Source organism: Triticum urartu, chromosome 1A, assembly GCF_056163025.1.
Source record: "Triticum urartu cultivar PI428250 chromosome 1A, HENAU_Tu73, whole genome shotgun sequence".
In the NCBI taxonomy this organism is placed as follows: Eukaryota; Viridiplantae; Streptophyta; class Magnoliopsida; order Poales; family Poaceae; genus Triticum; species Triticum urartu.
Genome location: NC_141873.1, coordinates 80,326,738 through 80,350,227, shown reverse-complemented (window position 1 = coordinate 80,350,227; position 23,490 = coordinate 80,326,738). Strand labels below are relative to the sequence as shown.

General features: G+C 56.1%; 1 protein-coding gene across 1 annotated transcript; it reads right to left on the bottom strand.

Annotated features, from left to right (window-relative positions):
* Window positions 1–473: 473 nt before the first annotated feature.
* Window positions 474–1,022, bottom strand: LOC147990129 (uncharacterized). The gene has a single exon (XM_087537209.1). It carries the CDS (start codon window positions 1,020–1,022, stop codon window positions 474–476), a length of 549 nt encoding a protein of 182 aa, XP_087393335.1.
* Between the last annotated feature and the right edge of the window lie 22,468 nt (window positions 1,023–23,490).

The window sequence follows — 23,490 nt, the reverse complement described above, 5'->3', positions numbered from 1 at the left end:
AGTAGATCTACCACGAGATCAAGGAGGCTAAACCCTAGAAGCTAGCCTATGGTATGATTGTTGTTCGTCCTACGGACTAAAACCCTCCTGTTTATATAGACATCGGAGAGGGCTAGGGTTACACAGAGTCGGTTACAATGGTAGGAGATCTACATATCCGTATCGCCAAACTTGCCTTCCACGCCAAGGAAAGTCCCTTTCTGACATAGGACGAAGTCTTCAATCTTGTATCTTCATAGTCCAGGAGTCCGGCCAAAGGTATAGTCCGGCTATCCAGACACCCCCTAATCCAGGACTCCCTCAGTTCTTCAATTCTCTTCGGAAAATCGTCATAGAGGTTGACGGACGGGCTTGGCGTCCTTGCAGACGTGAAGTTTGTGCTCGGCGTACTTCCTCGGGATACTCGGCATGTCCTTGGGGGTCCATGCGAAGATATCCCGATTCTCGCGGAGGAAGTCAACGAGCTCGCCTTCCTATTTGCTGTCGAGGCGGGCGCCTACAACAACGTACTTGCTGCAGCTGGGGTCTTCTGGGTTGAGCTTCACTTTCTTGATGTCCTTGGAGGGCTTGAAGGCAGCCTCGTCGCCCGGGTTCGAGGTCGGGATCGACGCGGCGGAGGCCTCGCCTGCCAGGGCGACGATCCGGTCGTGCTGGCGCCGCTCCTCTGCAATGACCAGTGACTCGGCCAACTTGGCGCCGTCTCGGGCGCACTCCAGGGTCTTGCGGTAATCGCCGGTGATGGTGTTGAGGCCCTTGGGACCCGGCATCTTCATCTTCAGGTACGCGTAGTGGGGAACCACCATGAATTTGGCGAGCGCGGGCCGGCCCAGCAACGCGTGATACGTGCTGGACAGGTCCACCACTTCGAACCAGATCGGTTCACGTCGGAAGTGGCTGCTGTCACCGAACAGGACGTCTAGCCTGACCCGGCCAATGGGGGAGCAGGAGAGGCCGGGCACGATGCCGTGAAAGATCGTCCGGGTCGGCTCCAGGTCCTCGGCCTTGAGGCCGAGCTTGATCATCGTGTCACGGTAGAGGATGTTGATGCTGCTGCCACCGTCGATGAGGACTCAGGAGAACTTGCATGTGCGCCGCGCGATGATGGTGGGGTTGAGGATGAGGGCGTAACCACCCGGACATGGCATGACTGTCGGGTGATCCTCCCGGGTCCAGGTGATCGGGCGATCCGACCAATGCATGAACTTTGGCTTGGCCGGGACGATGGTGTTCATCTCCTGGAAAAGGAGGCGCTTGCTGCGCTTGTCGTCGCCGAGGGTGGTGAAGACGACGTAGGCCGCGTTCTAGTCCAGGTTGGCGTCATCGCGCATCGCGCCGCCAGCTGGAGGCGGCGGTGGAGGAGGTGGCGGCTGTCCAGCGCCCGGAGCCTGAGACAGAGGGGGCGGGACGTCGCCCCTCATGATGCCCTTGGTAATGGCGCACTGCCGAAGCGTGTTCATGGAGGGTCTTGCGCCGCTGTGGTGCTTGCAGGGGGCGTCGAGCATCTGCTGGAAGCTCATGGCGGGTTGCCATGCCGTCTTGCTGGTTTGCCGTCGCTTCGCCGCTAGGTCCGCTGCGGGCTCGGTGGTCGCGACGAGCCGGTTGTCGTGATGCGGCGCCGGCTGGTCGGCCTTGTGCTTGTTGTTCTGGTGATGCTGTTGTCGGCTGCTTTCGCCGGCTGCTTTCGGAGGGGGAACCGGCTTCGCCTTGCCGGCTTCATCCAGCGCCACCTGGATCTTCATGGCGGAGTCGGCGTTGGCGTACTTGTCCGCCGTCACCATGAGCGCGGCCATGGTGGTCGGCTCGGAGCGTAAGAGCTTGTTCTTGAGTAGGGTGCCGTCTCAGCACCCGTTGACAAAGTACTGGATCGCCTGGAATTCATGGACGCCCTCGCAGCTGTTCCGGAGCTCGGTCCAGCATGCGAGGTACTCGCGACCGGTCTCCGTAGGCCGTTGCACGCACATGGCGAGCTGGCTAGGGCGGCCGGGTCGCTCTGTAGGTCCCCGTGAAGTTGCGGATGAAGGCTTCCTCGAAGTCCACCCATGCGTTCACGCTGCCCGTCGGCAGGCTGTTCAACCATCTGCGGTCCGACCCTTGGAGCATGAGCGGTGCATAGCGCACGGCGAGACGACGATTGGCACCGGTGATGCCAATGGCTGTGGTGTAATCGGTGAGCCAGTCTTCTGGCTTCACTGTCCCATTGTACTTGGGGTGTCGGGGGGAGCATGAATCCTTTGGGAAAAGGCTCCTCCTGGATGTGGGGTCCGAAGCACGCCGGCCCGATAGCGCCGCTCTCCTCCATCTCCAGGGAGTGGGCGAGCCGATCGAGGCGGTGGCGAGCGTCGGCGTCATTGATGGTGCACGGGCCGAGTCGACCTGCAACCAGGCCACGGGGGGCCGGGTCGGTTGGAGCTGGACGCCGGCCCTGCTAGCCGGGTCCGCGCTGGATCTCTAGGACGGGCTCGTCGCCCAATCCATCGGCGGCTGTAGCGGCTGGGTCGTGCCGAGTCCGGGTTCGGCCGGAGTGCGCCTCGCCGGGTGGCGAGGAAGCGGTGTGCAGAAGTTCTCCGGACCTGCCAAGGCGGGCGGAGCCGGATCCCATCGGCTTGGCGAGCTGGTTGAGGCAGTCCTGTTGGGCGTTGGCGGCGTGGAGGAGTTTGCACATCCACCCGATGCGCTCTTTCAGCTCCTCACCCGCGAGCTGGTCCAGGCCGGCTGCAGCTGCTTGGGCAGCGCGCATGTTCTTCACTAGGGTCTCGTAGACGATTGGGACGACGCTGAGGGCCCGACCGATCGCTCCTCCCCGGGCATGCACATCGGCGACCCGGCTTGGGCCGGCCGCGGTGGGCGTGAATCTATAGGCGGCATTGCGCTCTAGTTGAGCGGCGTCCAGGTGACGCTGAGTGGCGGCGTGCGTCTCGGACAGGTCCAACATATGCTGGCGGCTTTCCTCGAGCTAGGTTCGGGCCCCGGCGATGTTGGTGGCGTCGATGTCGGTGCTGATGGGGATGCAGAGGCTCTGCATTGCAGCGCGCAACGGAACGGACGGCTCGATCCGTTCCGCCACGGCCCTGGCTTCGGCGTCCTTCCTCGTGTCGGCGAGGAGGAGACGTCATTGCCGGTGGCGAAGACCTCCACATGAACCTCCGCTGCCTGACGGGGACGCCGCAGCCGAGGGAGAGGGGAGAGTCGGAGTAGCTAAGCACCTCGCTGGGGTACTCGTCAGTCGCGAACGCATTGGAGATGCGCAGCGCGTCGAAGGAGGCGGCGAGCGCGTCGAAGGAGGCGGCGAGCGTGCCGATGACGTCGTCCGCCAGCGCGACGGACTCGTCGGTGTAGGAAAAGTGACCCGTCTGAAGCATGCTCCCGAACAACTCGTCGAGGTGCCCCACGGTGGGTGCCAACTGTCGTGGTGGGCACACGGTAGATGCCAAGGGATGGCTAAAGAGAGGACGAGGCTCAAGGGCGCTGGTGGGCTCCAGAGACGAGGTTGGCATGAGCGGGCGCGGGACGCCGGACATACCCAGGTTCGGGGCTCTCCGGAGAGATAATACCCCTAGTCCTGCCGAGTGTTGTTGGATGATCGATAGTACAATGTCGCTCCTGGAGCTGTATGGAAGAGAAAGGAAACTGGCCAAGGCTTAGGCAGTTCCCTCTCCTTGGGTGTTACTAACTTGGTGAGTGTGATGGAATGAGTTCTCTAGTGTGTCTATCTTTCTCCTCCCTCTCTCTGCATGAGGGCTCCTAGGGGGTTTTATAGGTCAACCCCAAGGGTACAATGGTAATGCTACAAGTTGGTGGGTCCATAGTGTCGGCGTCTGGGGACCCAGGCTGGGTCCCGCTGAGGGCTTGTGGTTCGCCGGGTTCCCCTAGGTGCAGGCCCCGCGTGCCTAGGGGGACCGTGCACCGTCTTGTCAATCGTCAGGGCGTAGCCGAGTCGAGTTGTGTACAGTGCTCTCCGTCAAGTCGCCGCTCGTTGCTGTCAGCGGCGGGGGCGGGGGCACTGTAGCCACGTCGGCCTTGGTCAGCGGGTAGGTGAGGAGCACTGTTTCTACATACCCACTGACCAGAGGCATGTGCGGGGCACTGTTGCCTCGGTCATCATTGATTGAAGCCTTGTCCCATCGCACGGCCTGGATGGGACGGGAGCTGACCCGTGGCTGGATTGTGTAGCACGCCACGGGTAGTGTTGTCTTGTTGAGGAAGCTTTGGTCGTGCCGGTTTCGGCTGTCTTGTACTAGTAGTTGAGGCCAAGTCCATGTGTCTTGCCGGGTCGGCTAGTCTGGCCGGCTTGCGGGGCTTGGCCGGGTCGAGCGACCCGGCCAAGCGCGTGCCGGTATTGAGGGGTAGTGCTGACCTGTTGTTTTTGAAGAAGATCTGGGTTTCGTTGCCTGCCCGGGGTCCATCCCCCCGACAGCCTTTGTTTCCCGAAGAATAATCTCCACATTCCTTTGTGTGTAGTGCCGAAGAAGTGTTGAAGAGTTTGCGACCCCTCAGGATTGAAATCCCATAGGCAGAGAGGCCGTCGCTGGCACGGCAGGATCCGACGAACTAGGATTACTTGAACGACGTTGGCTATGTCGATGTCCTCTCAATGAAGCTTCGGATGTGACTCTCCAGAGTTCACACATCATTCGTTGATCCCCAATCTAGCCCCTTGTTAATCCTCGAAGCAAGATGAGTGGGGGGGGGGGCTGGATCAAAACGCGGGCGCAATTCCCCACTTGGAGCTGCGGGGCTCAGTAATATAGAACCACCCTTTCTACCACAGATCAGAAGATTTTGCGAAGGATCCTTTAAGCCAAACGGGGCTAGCAAGCTTGCTCACTGCAGCGCCGCAGCACTCGGCATGTTCCCCCTCTACCACTTGCGGCTTCACATCGAAGGTCTTGAGCCACAAGACGAAGTGCGGAGTAGTTCGGAGGAAGGCTTCGCACGTGACGATAAACACCGAGATAAGAAGAATAGAGTCCAAGGCCAGATCGTGAAAATCTAGCCCGTAATAGAACATGAGCCCTCGGACGAAGGGGTTAAGTGCAAATCCTAACCCGTGGAGGAAGTGGGACATGAACACGACCCTCTCGCCGGATCTAGGTATGGGAATAACCTGCCCCTCGGCAGGAAGCGAGTGATGGATTTCTGCGGTCAGGTACCTCACTGCCCGAAGCTTTGCGATATCTTCCTCGGTGACAAAAGAAGCTACCCACCGGCCTTGACGGCTGGATCCGGACATGATTGGGGCTTGTGGCGACTGAAACCCGGGTGTTGGAACTCGGGGTTGCAGGGGTCGAGAAAGAGGCAAGCGTGGAAGAAAAAGACGGGTCTATACCACTATATAAAGGCTGCAGATGTCAAACGACTCCCCTTGGGCCTCAAAAACTTGCTTGTTTCAAATGATTTGTACCCAAGCGACGGTTGGGTTACCCACATCCGGGTTGACAGGAATCCCTTAAAAAAGGGAGGCACGATCTCCGCTTGGATAAGACGCGCCAATAAAGCCATGTCTTGGGACGTGGGGCGATGGGCCGGCTAAAACGGTTCGCAAGTAGTGGGCGGGCAGGCGCAGTGTCATATTACCAAAAAGTGGTCGATGGGTTGAACTCGTAAAATATTATGTCCTCTGCGGTTATGTATAACAGACCGGATACAATCATCACATCTGAAGATCAACTAGGAGTTTGGAAAGGGGAACCCGCCTTGCAATGCCGAAGAGAATCTGCGCGCCAGACTCCTCGTCATTGAAGCCAGGTTCAGGGGCTACTGAGGGAGTCTTGGACTAAGGTGTCCTCGGGCATCCAGCCTGTTATCCGTGGGCCAAACTGATGGGCTGTGAAGACATGAAGGACGAAGAATGTACCTGTGTCCGAATTGGACTCTCCTTGGCGTGGAAGGCAAGCTTGGTGACCGACTATGAAGATTCCTTCTTATGTAACCGACTCTATGTAACCCTAGATTTCCCCCCGGTGTCTATATAAACCGGAGGGGTTAGTCCGGAAAGGACATATTCATTACCATAGTCATACAGGCTAGGCTTCTAGGGTTTAGCTTTAGCCATTACGATCTCATGGTAGATCAACTCTTGTAACACTCATATTCATCAAGATCAATCAAGCAGGACGTAGGGTATTACCTCCATAGAGAGGGCCCGAACCTGGGTAAACATCGTGTCCCCCGTCTCCTGTTACTATTGATCCTAGACGAACTGTTCGGGACACCCTACACGAGATCCGCCGGTTTTGACGCCGACAACCGCGATAGCCGCTCCCGGTCGCCCCGATGATCATGACCTAAATCTGTCATCAGGCTGCATCCAGGATATTGCTCCTGTAACCGCTCTGGCCCCAGATCCGGAGCAAACTGCGCCACCCAACGACGGGAGGATCAACCCTAACACGGAGGCCACAGATTCCACGGTGTTGGAGCCGCATATAGATTTAACCTCTCACGACGTCTCTGTCAGCGGAACTCCAGACTCGTCTCCGGCCATAAGTTCCGAACCACGTGAGGCCGCGGACGCCGAGCTTGATCATTTATCGATCTTCGAATTTAGCGCCGCAGACATCTGCCAGCACTCACCTTTGGGCGATATGCTAAACTCGTTAAAAAACCTATCCTTGACAGAGTACTCACGGCCAAACTATATCCGGCTCGAACTAGGGGCTGACAGTGGATAATTTCGCTTCCCACCCGCCACCCACTTCATAGCCACAGTCGAGGATTTGACCGACAAACTTGACTACGACTCCGATGACATCGACGGTATGGACGACGATGCCGGAGAAGAAGAGGTCCACAACCCGCCATTCACCGGATGCTAGACGTCCACTTCCTCGTATGATGTATACATGGTGTATGCACCAAAGGAGAACAGCGGCGATGACAAGGATGATCCAGCTGAGGATAAACCTTCTGAAATATAGTCCAAGCGTTGGCATCAGCCGCGCCGTTCTAAGGCACGCCACAGTAAAGATAGCATTACCGGCACAACAGAAGACAACACTCCAGAAGGTGCCGAAGACAATGAATACCCCGTCGATACAGTTAATGAACAAGATGAATGGGAGGGTGGGCAGGTTATCCCGGTAAACAGGCCATGCATGAATATTCGAAGGACGATAACTACCTTCCGCTCTCCGAGGACGAGGTGAGCCTCGGCACCAAGGATTTCATCGTTCCTGAGGTCCCGAACTGTTCGTCTAGTGGCTGCCCGCTTGATAGAGGGTCAGTGCTCGAAAGACATAATGTTCGAGTGAGGTGTATGAGAATTGTACGGGACAATTTTATAGTTAATCTGTTTTGATATATTGCTCGAAAGTTTGTGTTCCTTCTGTGCGACCGTTTTAATATAATCTGAAAGTTTTCCAGTCATCGGCTTCAGCCCCCTCGTGGGAAGTACAGGGGTGTTCGGTAAAGCATTTGATCACTCTTGACCCAACGTCTTGGTCCGTGAAGGAGGTGTCAATGCGGCGAACTAGGCAACCAGACTATAGGGCGTTAACACTTTCACTTAGCCATAGGAGTTTTATGGTGGGTCTATGACATTGCCCCTGGTATGTATGCGGCTTATTCATATGATGCATGTACATATTTGACCGAAAAGAGGTCCTTCGTGTGACACGGAGGAATCGCTAGAGATTCCGATAAGTCATCGTCTAGTTGACCAGCTCTTGCCGCATCATGACAGTTAGTTGTCGGCTTTCTTTACTGAGGTGCTGAGCCAGGTGAACCGGAAGCACAATCGCAGTAGTTCTCCCTTTACTACCCCAGCCGATAGAGCGGAACGTAGGATACCAAGCACAGGAGCTGGGCAACCCAACTATTGACCCAAGACATGATTCGGAGCTAATGCATAAAAGGCCAAACTTGCGACGCTGAAGTATGCTGCAAAAGCTGTTCGGACTTTGTTGGCAACTCAATTGTTCCCGCACCGAGCCCCTGGCATGTTTAAGCCGGGGTATATCTATGAAACAACCATAGGAGGTGTATTCAACTGCGGAAAGAGGCAGATAAATAATACTTGTAATGTGAACTAGGACCTGTGCGATATGCCAAAGATTACTTGATATATAAAAAGGCCACGACCCCGGCTATTTGATATGCCCTAGGTCGAAGGCAGAGGAAAAAGGCATGTTACAGGCTCAAAAAAGAGTGTGGTGTACAAAAAGTTATTTTGGACCTCCTATCGCACGTCTGCGCCGCCTGTCCTCAGCAAGGGGGATCCTTGAAGGAAGTAGCCTCGTAGGTGAGTGTACGGATCCGAACACCGATAGAGTCAGTTTTAGATGTTTCTCCTTTGCACCACCTATTTTTAAGAGGTAATGAAGAAAGCAAAAAGGAAAGTAGATAAAAAAATGTTACCGGAGTGCTTACAGACTTGTCCGTATTATGCTTCCGCCAACGCCCATGGTATCTTAAGGGCGTAGTTATGTATGCTCAGTATAGTTTTAACGAGTACATGAGATGGGCAACGGAAGCTGAACTGCTATTTCTGCTCCGGAATTGATCGATCTTCGGGGGGAAATTGCTTCTGACCCTCGGCACTTGGCTGGTGAACCGCTCCATCATCCCTATTGCCTGGCGGCCCCCTTCCCTTGTGTTCGGCGTTGAGCTTGCCGGCCTGCTCGAGGACCCAACCATTTCTGTTGGTATGATTAGCTAGTTTATTAGGGTGGCCGTGAATCTGGCAGGGTTGCTCCAGTATCCTGTCTAGGTTGGATGGTCCGTCTCTGTTCGCCTTGAATGGCTTTTTCCGTTGGCCAGGCTAAGGATTGCTGAATCCGGCATTGACCGCTATGTCGCGTGATCTTTCATTATCATTGCGACTGTTGTATTTACTTTGTTGTGGCTTGTCATTGGCGTCTCGGATTTCGAAAGTGCCCGAGTCGCGGGCGCTATTGCTTCTACGAGCAAACTAGCTGTCTTCTCCCATGCAAAAGCGGGTAATTAGAGAGGTAAGGGCTGTCATGGATCTAGGTCTTTCTTGACCGAGGTGGCGTGCAAGCCATTCATCCCGTACGCTGTGTTTAAAGGCCATAAGGGCTTCTGCATCCGGACAGTCGACGATTTGGTTCTTTTTAACTAAGAACCTAGTCCAGAGCTGCTTGGCTGACTCTCCGGGCTGCTGGACAATGTGACTTAAGTCATCGGCGTCTGGTGGTCGGACCTATGTTCCTTGGAAGGTTTCGCGAAAGGTGTCTTCCAAATCTTCCTAGCTGCCAATAGAATTTTTGCGCAGACTGTTTAACCAGTACTGAGCTGGTCCTTTGAGCTTTAGTGGTAGGTATTTGATGGCATGAAGGTCGTCCCCACGGGCCATGTTGATATGGAGGAGGAATTCTTTGATCCATACCGTGGGATCCGTTGTTCCATCGTATGATTCAATATTCATAGGTTTGAACCTGTATGGGAATTGATGTTCCATTACTTCGTCTGTGAAGCAAAGAGGGTGCGCTGTGCCTCTATGTTGGGCCACACTGCGACGAACCTCCGATGGAGTCTGTTTACGGTTTTCGGCCTGGGCGTGGCTAGGTTTGTCACGTCCGAATAGGTGGCCGTCGTCGCGTGTCGAGGTATGTCCTCGCGATCCGTAGGTTGCTCTTGGGTGTCCTGTTCTGCTACCCGTGTCCTGGTGACGGTCGTGTGCACAACCCCGAGCTGTTTTGTTCTTGCCTTTACGGTGAGGTGGGGCGGTCTGGTGTTCGGCTTGTGTTGCTGCCTTACCCAGACCAAGTTGTGGTTGACCTGACGTTCTGTGCGATAATGGCACGGGCTCGAGCGCACTGTCGTCGCCCCGGGGTAGCAATTTCGAGTAGCTTTTGGCTGGGACACTAAGGTCGTATTCTTTGGCGTCTAGGACTTCGGTCCATCTACCATTGAGCCGATCTTGGTCGGCTTGAAGTTGTTGCTGCTTCTTTTTCAGGCTCCTTGCAATGGCTATTAGTTGGCGCATGAAGCGCTCCTGCTCAAGAGGTTCCTCAGGCACGATAAAGTCCTCGGTGCCGAGGCTCACCTCATTCTCAGAGAGCGGAAGGTAATTGTTGTCCTCTGAATCTTCGTACTTGGCCTGCTTACCAGGGCTAACCTGCCTATCTTCCCGTTCATCTTGGTCATTAGCTATATCTACGGGGTCTTCGCTGTCTTCGACATCGTCGCCCATACCGTCAATGTTATCAGAGTCGCAATCAAGTGTATCGGTCGAATCCTCGATCGTGGCTATGAAGTGGGTGGCGGGTGGGAAGAAAAATTCTCCACCGTCAGCCCCTAGTTCGAGCCGGATATAGTTCGGCTATGAGTCCTCTGTCAAGGACAGGTTCTTTAACGAGTTTAGCACATCGCCCAAAGGCGAGTGCTGGAAGATGTCCGCGGCGCTGAATTCGAAGATCGATAAACGATCAAGCTTGGCGTCCGCATGTTCACGTGGTTCGGAACTTATGGCCGGAGAAGAGTCCGGAGTTCCAGTGACCAAGACATCATGAGAGGTTGAGTCTATGTGCAGCTCCAATGCCGTGGAATCTGTGGCCTCCGTAGTGGGATCAATCCTCCCATCCTTGGATGGCGCGGCTTGCTCCGGATCTAGGACAAGAGCGGTCATAGGAGCAATCTCCTGGATGCGGCCAGATAACAGATTTAGGTCATGATCAACTGGGTGACCGGGAGTGGCTGCCGCGGTCTTGAATTCGGCGAAGATCAAGTCTCCACGGATGTCCGCAACATAGTTCAAGCTCCAGAATCTGATATGATGGCCAGGGGCGTAGCTTTCGATCTACTCCAGATGGCCAAATGAGTTGGCCCGCAGTGCAAAGCCGCCAAATACGAAGATCTGTCGGGGGAGGAAGGTTTCTCCTTGGACAGCATCAATATTGACGATCGAAGGGGCCATCAAACCTTTTAGCGACAGCACAGAGGAACTCTCAATGAAAGCACCAATGTTTGTGTCAAAATCGGCGGATCTCGGGTAGGGGGTCCCGAACTATGCGTCTAAGGTCGATGGTAACAAGAGCCAACTGACACGATATTTACCCAGGTCCGGGCCCTCTCTATGAAGGTAATACCCTACGTCCTACTTGATTGATATTGATGAGTATGAGTATTACAAGAGTGGATGTACCTCTAGATCGTAATGGCTAAACCCTAGAGGTCTAGCTTGGATGGCTATGATGATGAGTGTCCTATCCGGACTAAGTCCTCCGGTTTATATAGACACCGGGAGGATCTAGGGTTACACAAGGTCGGTTACAAACAAGGGAATCTACATACCCGCTCGTCAAGCTTGCCTTCCACGCCAAGGAGAGTCCCATTCGGACTCGGTTGCAGTCTTCGGTCTTCGTATCTTCACAACCCATCAGTTTGGCCCATGGCTAATAGGCCGGACGCCCGAGGACCCCTATGTCCAGGACTCCCTCATCCACTCACTAGTAGAAAAGGGGGCTTTGGTCCAGGCCAGGTAAGCCCATTAGTCCCGGTTCAGTCCAGAACCGGGACCAATGGGTGCATTTATCCCGGTTCGTGCGGCTAAGGCATTAGTCCCGGTTCACCTGGGCCCTTTAGTCCCGGTTCGTGCCACGAACCGGGACTAAAGGGTGCGATGCCCATTAGTCCCGGTTGGTGGCACCAACCGGCTCTAAAGGTTAGACCTTTAGTCCCGGTTGGTGCCACCAACCGGGACTAATGGACTTTGAGGCATTAGTACCGGTTCATGGCACGAACCGGTACTAAAGGTCCCATTTTCAAACTCCCCCCCCCCTGTACCGCCTTTTCAGTTTTAGAAAAAACAAAAGAAAATGATGGAAATGTCAAAAAAATAAAATAAAATAAGTTTCCCATGTGATATGTGGTCTAGTTGTTGGGAAAATTTACAAATATAAATTTCGACTTTATTTACAAAATCTCTCTGGAATTTGTAAAATGGGCATAACTTTTGCATACGAACTCGGATTAAAAAGTTTTTTATATGAAAATTCATCTACTCGAAAAGTTACATCCGATGGAGACGGCCTACGGCCTATTTGCAAATTTGTAGAATCCTCAAATTCCAAAAGGAAAAAAAGTTATGCTCAAATTTCAGTTTTTTCAAATTTTCATTAAATCTGGTCAAACTATGGTCAAACTACTTATTCAAGAAGTATTAGTGTTACTAAATAATTATTCAAGAATATTAGTGTTATCAAATAATTATTTCAGTTTTTTTTGAATTTTGGTCAAATCTGGTCAAACTATGGTCAAACTGTGGTCAAACAATTGTCAAACTACTTATTCAAGAAATATTAGTGTTACTAAAAAATTATTGTTTTTTTAGAACAATAGTTTCAAACTCAAACAGTGAAATGTGTGACTTCATGCTCCAGCTAAACTCCTGAGGGTTAATAGGATTGACATCTTACTATTGTCAGGAAAACAACGAGTGCAGACTTGGAAACGAGGGAGAATAGAACCTGGAAGTTAAGCGTGCTCAGGCTGGGGGAGTGGGAGGATGGGTGACCATCCGGGAAGTTAGATGATTTGGAATGATGAGGGGTGATTAGATATTAAATTGAGCAGTGATGAGGGGTCATTAGAGATTAGAGGTTAAAATAATTCAGAAATTTGAAAATAAAAAAAATTCAAAAAAAAATTCAAAAAAAAGTCAGAAAATTTCCTTTAGTACCGGTTGGTGTTACCAACCGGGACTAAAGGTGGACCGGCCACGTGGAGGGCCTTTAGTCCCGGTTCTGGTTTACACCGGGACTAAAGGGTCAGGGCATTAGTACCGACCCTTTAGTCCCGGTTCAGGAACCGGGACTAAAGGCCCTTACGAACTGGGACAACAGGCCCTTTTTCTACCAGTGACTCCTTGAAACGTGAAGCGGGAGGCCAAAAAACGGTTCAAAATAATAATAGGGCCAGATGTAACGTCTCGCCGAAAAAGCTGTCAGTGAACATGACTTATTTTGTTTATGTGTTTTGCCTCTGTGGTTGGGGGTTGTAACTATTATACAGAGCCGGATTCAATTCTCTTGTTCAGAAGACTGCTTTGGTGTATTCAGAGGAGGAACCGCCTTGCAATGCCGAAGACGATCTGCACGCCGGACACATCGTCATTGAAGCCTGGTTCAGGGGCTACTGAGGGAGTCTTGGATTATGGGGTCCCCGGGCGTCTGGGCTATGTGACATGGGCCAGACTGATGGTCCATGAAGCTACAAGATAGAAAGCCTTCCCCCGTGTTCGAATGGGACTCTCCTTTGCGTGGATGCTAAGCTTGGCATCCAGATGTGTAGTTTCCTTTCTCTTTAAACCGACTCTGTACAACCCTAGGCCCCTCCGGTGTCTATATACACCGGAGGGTTTAGTCCGTACAGATCATCATAATCATATAGGGTAGACATCTATGGTTTAGCCATTATGATCTCGAGGTAGATCGACTCTTCTAACCCCTATACTCTTCAAATACAATCAAGAAGGACGTATGGTTTTACCTCCGTCAAGAGGGCCAGAACCTGGGTAAACATCGTGTCACCCTTACCTCTTGTTTCCTTCAATCCTCAAATGTACAGTTCGGGACTTGTCGGGTGGTAGGTGCGACATATGCCAACGGGTGGCTTATCATTGTGGGAGCCAATAAGACGTCGCCGGTGCCTGGAAACGGGATGAGGCGAAGACATGCACGCCGACGAATCTTACCCAGCTTCGGGGCTCTCCGTGGAGATAACACCCCTACTGCTGCTCTCCGGGGTCTCCGCATGATCACTAGATGAACAAGTAGCGACACGATGCTCCTTGAGCTGTTTGGCGAGAGGAGGAAGAAGGGCACGACTCGCTCTCTTCTCCTCCCTATGTGGTGTCTAAAACTAGCAGGGATCAACCCTTTGCATGGGTGCCCTGGGGGGTTTAGATAGGCCTACCCCCCGGGAGTACAATGGTAATCCGGCTGGGCTTGGGGCCTAGCCGTCTGTGTCTACGCTCGCCGGCTGCTGGGGCCCGCCGGCTGGTGGGTCCCGCCGGCTGCCGGTTCCTTGGTCGATAGGCAGGCCCCACTGTCCAGGGCCTTGTCGGTGGCTGGTTACTGTTGCCTCGACCTGGTGACGAGGGCTTCGCTGGGGTGAGCATGGCTACAGCGCCGCCGCCCGGCGGGCGATCGCTGTAGCCTCACCACGTCTTGTCTCCTTAATGGGGCATCTCCTTCGAGGGAGGTGGCAGGCCGGCTGTGGGGAGCCGGCTCTGTCTTGGGCCGACTAGGGGAGGCCATGGCGGCTTCGGGTGTCTCTCTGCCTGAAGGGGCCCATCGCCCGTGGGCCGCGCTGGCAGCCCGTCGTGGCTGACATCAGGGTCAACATGGCAACAGTGCCGCGCCGGACGGGTCATGGCCACCCGTACGGTGCACTGTGCCAGGCGTGCTCCGGGATTCGGGTGTGGCAGGCTTTACTGTAGCCACGCCCCGTCACATCGCCGTTACGTGGATGCAGACTTCAAGGGTACGATCTTGACCGCTTTGTGGGAGCCGGCTTCTTGGATTCGGCCTTCTCGCGGCCAGCTTCTTGGAGCCGGCCCTCCCACGGCTTTCTCCATGAGGACTAAAGTCGGGCCTCCCTCCGATAGTCGGCCTGGGAGACAGCCGGCATGGGGAAGGCGGCCCCACGTCTTGGATTCTTGAGGGCCGGATCGGCTCGTAATTTTTTCAGGAGGGCCAGGGGAGCCGGCTAGGCTACCCATGGTCATTTACTCCAACAGTAGTCCCCGAAGCTGATCGAGCTTCGAGGCTAACAAAGGGACGAGAAGCTTGGTCATCTTCCTATCCTGAGGGGCCAGCTTTGCTTGTGTGCGCCATCTCCGGAAATCTCCGTTTCTCGTAGGCGGGAACGCGGGTCGTCCTGCGAGCTTACCGCACGCCATCCCGCGGGCCACGTGGCAAGGTAATCCTGCCAACGCACGCGCGTGACAGGACGCTGCCGCAGGCCCGGGCCCGCCAATCCTATGCCTCGGCCCGAGCGTGGATCTTCTGCGGCCCACACGGACCGCTCGTCTTCCCGCGGCGGTTTTATTACGCCATCAGGGTGCAATAATCGGGGGACGTGGGGGAGTGGGCGCAGTTGATCCCACGTTCCCCCATGCCGCGCCTCCTCGGCTCCGCCGCGCGGGTCTATAAATAGGGGGAGGAGGGGGAGCGGCAGAGGCTTGCACGTTCTCCCTCGCTCCGCCCCTTCTCGCCTTCCTTCTTCTTCTTCCCTTCGCCACTGCAACAACTCATTGCCACGCCGTTCCGCCGTCGGACCTCTCGGTTCCTTTGGTCCCGCCGTAGCGGAGTCGTGCGCGTCTCCGCCGTCACAACATCTTGCTCCTCGCTGCATCGCCCCCATGGCGTTGTCGAGCTCGTGGGATGGTTCCAACGTCCACGAGGACCACGTCGAATTCCTCCGCCGGACGCGGTGCCTGCCGGGCGAGAACTTCGTGCGGGTTCGTCAAGCGCCGGCGAGGGAAATTTCGCCGGCATCGGAGGAGGGCGAGCGGGTGATCTTCCGCTCACACTGCCTGCGCGGCTTCGGCCTCCCGGCGATCGGATTCCTTCGAGCTTTCCTTGAATTCTACCACCTCCAACCGCATCACCTCACGCCCAACGCGGTGATGCTGCTGTCGGCTTTCGTCACCTTGTGTGAGGGCTTTCTTGGGGTTCTCCCCACTCTTGAGCTCTGGTGGGAATTCTTCCAGAGCAAGCTCGGCACCGTCGTCGCAGGCGTGCCCCTCCCCCTGTGGAGCCTTCATTTCCATGAGGCGGACGGGCGAGAACATTCCGTTCCCGCCCATCCCGCTGATCCAGTCGGTGAAGCTCTGGCAGAAGTCCTACTTTTACATGAAGAACGTCTCCCAGCAAGGCGACTACGTCAACCTGCCGGCTTACGTAGCCAGCCCGCCGGTTGGGAGGCAACCTTTGTGGAGCTACCGGGCCAGGTCGTTGTCCCAGGTCGGGAACGCAGCCGTCTCCCGGCTCCGGGTGATGATCCAGTCGGAGGGCCTGACCGGAGCTGACTTGGTGGCCGCCTTCGTGGAGTGCTGAGTACTTCCGCTCCAAGGCCGGCCTCACATGATTTGCCAGATGAGCGGCCGCTTCGACCCGTGCCGGCTGAGCTCCAGGGAGATGCCTCATGCAGAGGTGTCTTACATGGTGAACTACATCTCCAACTGTAAGCTCGCCGAGGATTGGCAATACGGCAATGGGCCGTATTCTCGCGCCAACCCTCCGCCTACCGTAAGTTTTTCTTCTTTTCTTCCTTTTTGTAGCCGGCCTCATGATGGTCGACCTCTGACCAGTTGGTTTGCCCTTAGCAGAAATCTCTTCTTCCACCGACGGTCGGGGCCGCAGGGGTAGAGCGCCAGCTCCTCCCCGACCGCACGGTGGACGACGCCGATGATCCGGACTTGGGAGCGGCCGCCATGGAAGATGCTATCATGGGGGAAGGCGAAGAGGCAGGAGGCGCGGGGCTCGGGGCCGGCTTCGAGGACTGGCCGGACGACGACGAGGTCGAAGCCGCCCCGCACCGCCAGCCGGCGCTTGATCATCAAGGCGCGGGCCCGTCTGCCACGCCGGCTGCCCGTGGCGGCCCGCAGAAGCGCCGGGCCGCGTCGACCTTCTTCGGCAGCCCACTGAAGAAATCCAAGGCTTCCACGGCGGCAACCAAGCGGGATGAGGTTGCCACGAAGGCGGCCCGCTTCCGCAAGGCGGGGAAGCAGCCGCAGGCGATCTCGGCGTAAGTCGTCAAACGTCTTGTACATATATAATGTTTTTTTTGTTGTCCTCTTTGATTGAAGCTCTTCTAAACCTTTCTTTGCTCGCCGGGCAGGGCACCGCTTTCCCTTGAGCGAGGTCCTGGCGGCTCCGTAGTCGGGCCGACTGGAGGGTCCTCAGGCTCCCGTCGCATGGATCCCCGCGCCGACCTTAGGGAGGCCACGGAGCGGAACACATGGGAGGCGCGGGAGGAGCGAGAGGCGGCAGAGCGAAGGACCGCCCAGGCGGCGAAGGAGCAGGCCGACGCGGCGGCCAAGGCCCGGGCGGAGGCGGCAGCCGCGGAGACGGAGGCGGAGGCCTCGCACAACCAGCCTCCGCTGCTCGTCATTCCCCTCCGCACGGTGGTCCCCGACATCCCCGTTCCCACGTCGGAGGAGGTCGACCAAGACCCGTCGGTGATGGAGAGGAGGGAGGACCACGTGGTCTTCATGTAGGGGGCACCGCAGACGGCGCCGACTGGAGCGGGCCGAAGTGGCCAATCAGCCGCGTCGCCAGAGCAGCTGGTCGGGGGCGAGCAGGAGGCAGGGGCCGGCCTCGAGGTGCAGACGACAATGCGCCGGTGCGCAGGGGGAGGCACCTCCGCGCCGGAGCCGTACTGAGCTGCGGGCGCCAGCCAGACGGCGGAGGCCCTGCAAGCGGCCAACGTCAACACGTCCGAGTGGACTCCCAGCGGGGGGACGGGCAAGCTGAATGCGGCGGCTCAGGAGGTACGGAACCGGCTTCAAGCCCAGGCTGCCTCGCTGCAGCGATACACCCAAGAGTTCCTCGCGACGCGGGCCGTCATCCGGGTGAGCCTTCTGGCCTTGGTTATTTTGCTCTTTTGATTTCTTCCATGGGGGCGGGTCAGCGCACCCACTTGGTGTAGTCCCCGAGTTCCGAGTCGGCTGCTGCGCAGGCGGCTTGGAACTTTACTAGGTCCTGAAAACTATCTTATCCTCGCCTCTTGTCTAATCTTCCAGGAGTATCATAACCTCCGCGCTACCGCCTTCAACTCCCAGGCTCAGGAGCTGGGCCGGAGAACCGAGGACCTGACCAGCAGCCAGAGTGTGTGCTTTGTTTCGTTCATCTCCTGTGGGGGCGCGTCAGCGCACCCACTGGGTATAGTCCCCGTGATTCGGGCCGACTGCTGAGAAGTCGGGTCGGATCTTCCTTGACGACTTCTTCCTTATTGATTTTTCCTTTGTCTTCATGCTTGCAGGAGCCAATGCCGACTTGAGGGGGCAGCTCAGCGGGGCCCAGGCTGCCCTTCGCGCCAAGGAAGCCGAGTACAACGCCTTGGTCCTGGAGCTTGACCGTCTGGCCAAGAAGTTGGCCGACCAGGAGGAGAGCCACAAGGCGGCCCTGAAGAAGGCGCAGGACAGCGAGGATGCCCTGAAGGCCGAGTTCGAGACTGAAGCGGCGGGCTGGGCTGAGGCAAAGCAAGCGCTGAGCGAGGGCTTCGGTCGTATCGAGGATCTGATCGATGGTAAGCCGCCTTCTTCACTCCTTGCTTGCCCCTTGATCCTTGATTTGTGTTCTGACTTGTGCTGCTTTTTGTTCTCTGTGCAGACTACTTTCCCGGCTACTCCGTCTTTGCCACCCAAACCATCGAGGCCCACCACGAGGCGCGCCAGCAGGCGGGAGCTGAAATCGCGCCGGACGCGAGGCGGACACTTGAGGAGCAACTCTTGGCGGTCCAAGCCCGGCTGCAGCCAGCTCACCGTATGCTCCGCCGCCTCCAGCGCGCAGGGGCGCAGGTGTTGGCCGCCCTCTGGCCAGGTGAGACGATTCCCCGCACCCCGAGTCGGACTGCCGACTGGCTGGAGGTTGCGGTTGGCCGCTTCGAGGCCTGGAAGGCATCGGCAGCCCGGCTTGGAGCTGGGCGGGCGCTGGAGTTCGTCCGAGCCTGGTATCCGGGGCTGAGCCTGGACCAGCTGCGCACCTGGCGGCTGGAGGCCGACGAGGAGATTGAGGAGGTGCGGCCGGCTATCGCTCAGCGTGCCTCGACGATCACCGAGTGCACTGACATCAGTGTCTTTGCTCTTGAAATAAATGACGACGGCGTTGCCCAGCCGGAGGAGTGGTTCGGGCTGGACCCGGCAGCGGGTGAGGACTCGGCAGAGGAGATCACCTCCAGCGATGAAGGCGAAGATGACGAAGGAGAGGAAGGCGAAGACGTTGAGCCGGCCGGTGAAGCGGCCAGCCAGCCTCATCCTGATCGTGCTTCCAGCAACGAGGCGCGTGCTAGCGCGCCCTCTGCGGGAGGCGGTGATCATGCCGAGGTTCTCCAGCCGGCCACTCTTCCAGCCGGCACTGCCGTCTCCACCGACCTTCCCGACTCGCCAGTCGCTCCCTTGGCTTCATCTGCCATCCTTGCTTTTCCTGCTTGTTACCCTTTGAACAATTTTTATTAAACTTGCGCAGTTCCACCCACTGGGGGTGTATTCGAACTATGTTGAATGCTGGCCTTTTGAAGGTCTTTTATGTAAATATGATTGTGTGCGTGTTTGGTTTCCAGCCGTGTATGCTTTTTATCCTCAGGCTGTTTCCTTTGCCGCCTTCCCCTTTTGGGAAGGCAAGTACTCGAGCTTTCTTAGATTGAAGCGAGGTGAATGGAAGCTGGCTGGCCGGCTACTCTGGTAGTCGGTCGGTGGTGGGAGAAAAACCGGCTTTTGTTATATTAGTCTGTTAGTCCCTAGCCGTTTTTCGTGCGGGTGTCCTTTCCTGCCTTTAACTCTTGCCAGCCGGACAGCCGGTTCTTCGAACTGCGACTTTTGGCGAGAGAAGGCTTGGGTGCCCGCACACTACTTGTCTGACCGCGGGTAGGACTTCTAATATAACTCCAGGCGGCCAGTCCCCGGGCCGACTAGTCGAACCCGGTGCCGGACGAAAAAAGTGAATGTAATGACAAGGTCATAAGCATAATATTCTTCATTTATATATAAAATATGGCAGTCCCCAAGCTCTCCTCGGGGGGCCTATTGTCTCGTACTTAGTACAAAAGTTAGCGTGATACATACTGCATTTCAACTGTAAAATCTTTGGAGGAGGTTGGCGTTCCATGGTCGTTCCGACTCCTTGTCGGAATCATCTCTCTTGCGTGCCTTTGGCTTCTGCGCGTCGATCAGGTAGTAGGAGTCGTTGCCTAAAGCTCTGCTGATGATGAAGGGGCCCTCCCAAGGGGCCGAGAGCTTGTGCTGGCCGGCTGTTCACTGGATCAGCCGGAGCACAAGATCGCCCTCTTGGAAGGATCTTGGCTTGACCTTCCGGCTGTGGTAGCGGCGAAGGCCCTGCTGATAGATGGCGGACCGGCTGAGGGCTAACAGCCGGCCTTCTTCCAGCAGGTCGACGTCGTCTTCTCGTGCTTCCCTGGCCTCCGCCTCCGTGTACATGGTTACTCGAGGCGAGTCGAACTCGATGTCAGTTGGGATGACCGCCTCGGCACCATACACGAGGAAGAAAGGAGTGAAGCCGGTTGATTTGTTTGGGGTAGTGCGCAGACTCCAGAGGACGGCCGGTAGTTCATCGAGCCAACAGCCGGCCGAACGCTCCAGTGGTACGACCAGTCGGGGCTTGATGCCGGCAAGGATGAGGCTGTTGGCTCGCTTGACCTGGCCGTTTGACTGCGGGTGGGCAACGGATGCTATGTCCAACCGGATGCCCTGCGTCGCATAGAAACATGCCAAGGCTCCCTTGGAGAAATTCGTGCCATTGTCGGTGATGATGCTGTGTGGCACGCCGTACCGAGTTTTTATATCTGCGATAAATGTCACGGCAGTCGGCCCATTCAGCTTCTTGATTGGCTTTGCCTCAATCCATTTGGTGAATTTGTCCACAGTGACAAGTAGATGTGTCATGCCGCCGCGCGCCGTCTTGAATGGGCCCACCATGTCCAGTCCCCAAACGGCGAAGGACCAAGTGAGGGGAATGGTCTTGAGTGCCGAAGCCGGCATGTGTTTCTTAGAGTTGAAGAGTTGGCACCCTTTGCAATGTTTAACTAACTTCTTGGCGTCATCCAAAGCAGTCGGCCAAAAGAAACCATGGCGGAAAGCTTTGGCGATGAGTGATCTTGAGGCCGCATGGTGGCCGCATTCTCCTTGGTGGATGTCTCTGAGGATTGCAATGCCCTTCTCTTGCTCGACGCATCGCTGGAGGACTCTAGTGACACTGCACTTGACGAGCTCTCTGTTGACGATTGTGTATGCTCTGGCTCGGCGTTGGACTTGTCTTGCCTCTGTTTCGTCAGCCGGCAGGTCTTGGTTTATTAGGAAGTTGAGGATGGATTGAGCCCATGATGGAGCTGCGACTTCTTCTATTGCCAACACGGCTACTGTGACCAGGGCGGGCGGGCTGGGTGGTGAAATGCTAGAGTCGGCCGCCGCCTGTTGTGTTGGTGCAGTCTCCGGGCCGACTACCGCAGTCCCTGAGCCGGGTGTGGCAGTCCCCGGGTCGGATGTAACTACGGAAGTCCCCAAGCCGCCTACTGATGTCCTCGGGCCGACTATCGAAGTCCCTGGGTCACCCGCTTGGTTCTTCGAGCCGGACCCGGCTGCATCGGGGTCAGGCGGCATGAAGATGCAATCGGACTCTGGAGACGGCTTGATAGACGGCTGGAGGAGGCGTTGTAGAGAGACACCGATTGGTATTGCTTGTCGAGTGGAGCCTATTCGAGCCAGGGCATCAGCTGGCTCATTGTCAGCTCGCGGTACGTGGAGGAACTCACATCCTTCTAAATACCCACTGATCTTCTAAACGAGGAAGTGGTAGCTTGCCATATTTGCGTCCTTGGCATCCCAGTCGCCGGATGATTGCTGGACCACTAAGTCCGAGTCGCCATAACATAGGATCCGGCGAATGCCGAGTTCTTTGGCAAGCCGGAGCTCGTGTATGAGCGCCTCATACTCGGCCACATTGTTGGAGGCGGCAAAGTGAATTTGCAGCGTTTATCTGAGCTTGTCGCCTTTGGGAGAGGTGAGGATGACGCCGGCTCCCAAGCCGGTGCGCATCTTGGACCCATCGAAATGCATGCGCCAATGAGTGGAGTCGGGAGCTGGCGGCAGGTACTGGGTCTCGGCCCAGTCGACGAGGAAGTCGGCCAATGCTAGGGACTTGATGGCGGTGCGAGGCTGGTAGAAGATCGTGTAGGGGGCCAGCTCGATGGCCCATTTCGCCACCCGGCCGGATGCATCCCTGCTGCCTATGATCTCGGCCAGCAGGGCGGTGCATACGACCGTGATGGGATGTTCTTGGAAATAGGGCTTCAGCTTCTTGGCGGCGAAGTACACGCCGTAGCACATATTTTGGTAGTGTGGGTAGTTCTGCTTCGAGGTAGACATCACCTCGCTCAAATAGTACACCGGCCTCTGGACCGGCTGGGCTCGGCCCTCTTCTGGGCGTTGGACTACGATGACGGTGCAGACCACCCGGCTGGTTGCGGCAATGTAGAGGAGCATGGGCTCTTTCTCAGTCGATGCCGCCAGGACAAGCGGCGTGGCCAGCATCTTCTTCAGCTCGTGAAAAGCTTGGTCGGCTTGGTCATTGCACTCGAAGTGAGTGGTCTTCTTCATGAGGCGGTAGAGGGGGAGAGCTTTCTCTTCGAGCCGGCTGATGAATCGGTTCAGGGAGGCCAAGCATCCGGTGAATTTCTGGACATCTCGAAGTTTGGTGGGAATCTCCATTCTCTCAATGGCCTTGATCTTTACTGGGTTGCATTCGATGTCACGTTCGGAGACCAGGAAGCCTAGGAGATGGCCGGCTGGCACTCCGAACACGCATTTCTCGGGGTTGAGCTTGATTTGGAATCGGCGCAGGTTCTCAAATGTTTCCTTGAGGTCTTCCAGCAAGGTGCCGCGCTTCTCCGTCTTCACCGCAAAGTCGTCTACGTAGACGTGGGAATTTCTGCCGAGCTGCTTGAGGAGGCACTTCTGCATGCAACGCTGAAAAGTGGCACCGGCATTTCTTAAGCCGAATGTCATAGTAAGGTAGTAGAAGGCTCCGAATGGCGTGATGAAGGCGGTCTTCAGGCGGTCTGCCGGATCTAACTTTATCTGGTGGTATCCTGAGTAAGCATCCAAGAAACTCAACAGCTCGCATCCGGCCGTGGAGTCTATCACTTGATCAATCCTTGGCAGGGCAAAGGGATCTTTGGGGCAGGCTTTTGTTGAGGCTCGTGTAGTCTATGCACATGCGCCACTTGTTGTTCTTCTTTAGCACGAGGACCAGGTTGGCGAGCCACTCTGGAAAGAAAACCTCCATAAGAAGCCGGATGCCAGAAGCCGGGCTATCTCCTCTCCCACAATCCTTCTTTTCTCCTCCGACAGTTGGCGGAGGGGTTGTTTGACTGGTTTTGCGTCTTCTCGGATGTGTAACTTGTGCTCGGCGAATTCCTTTGGAACACCTGGCATGTCCTTGGGGGACCAAGCAAAGATGTCCCGATTTTCACGGAGGAAATCAGCGAGCTCGCCTTCCTATTTGCTGTTTAGGTTTGCCCCAATGACGGCAAACCTCTCTGGGTGCTCGGGGTCAAGAGGTATCTTCTTCGTCTCCTTGGTCGGCTGGAAAGATCCTTGGGAATCATACTCCTTGGGATCGGGGGACAAGGCCGACTGTTTGCCGGCCATGGCCACGACCCGATCCAACATCCTCTTTTCTTCGGCAATCACAAGGGACTCGGCCAGCTGGCTGCTGGCTGCTACGCACTCGGAGGACTTCTTCTAATCGCCGGCTATGGTGATGACGCCCTTGGTGCTCGGCATCTTCA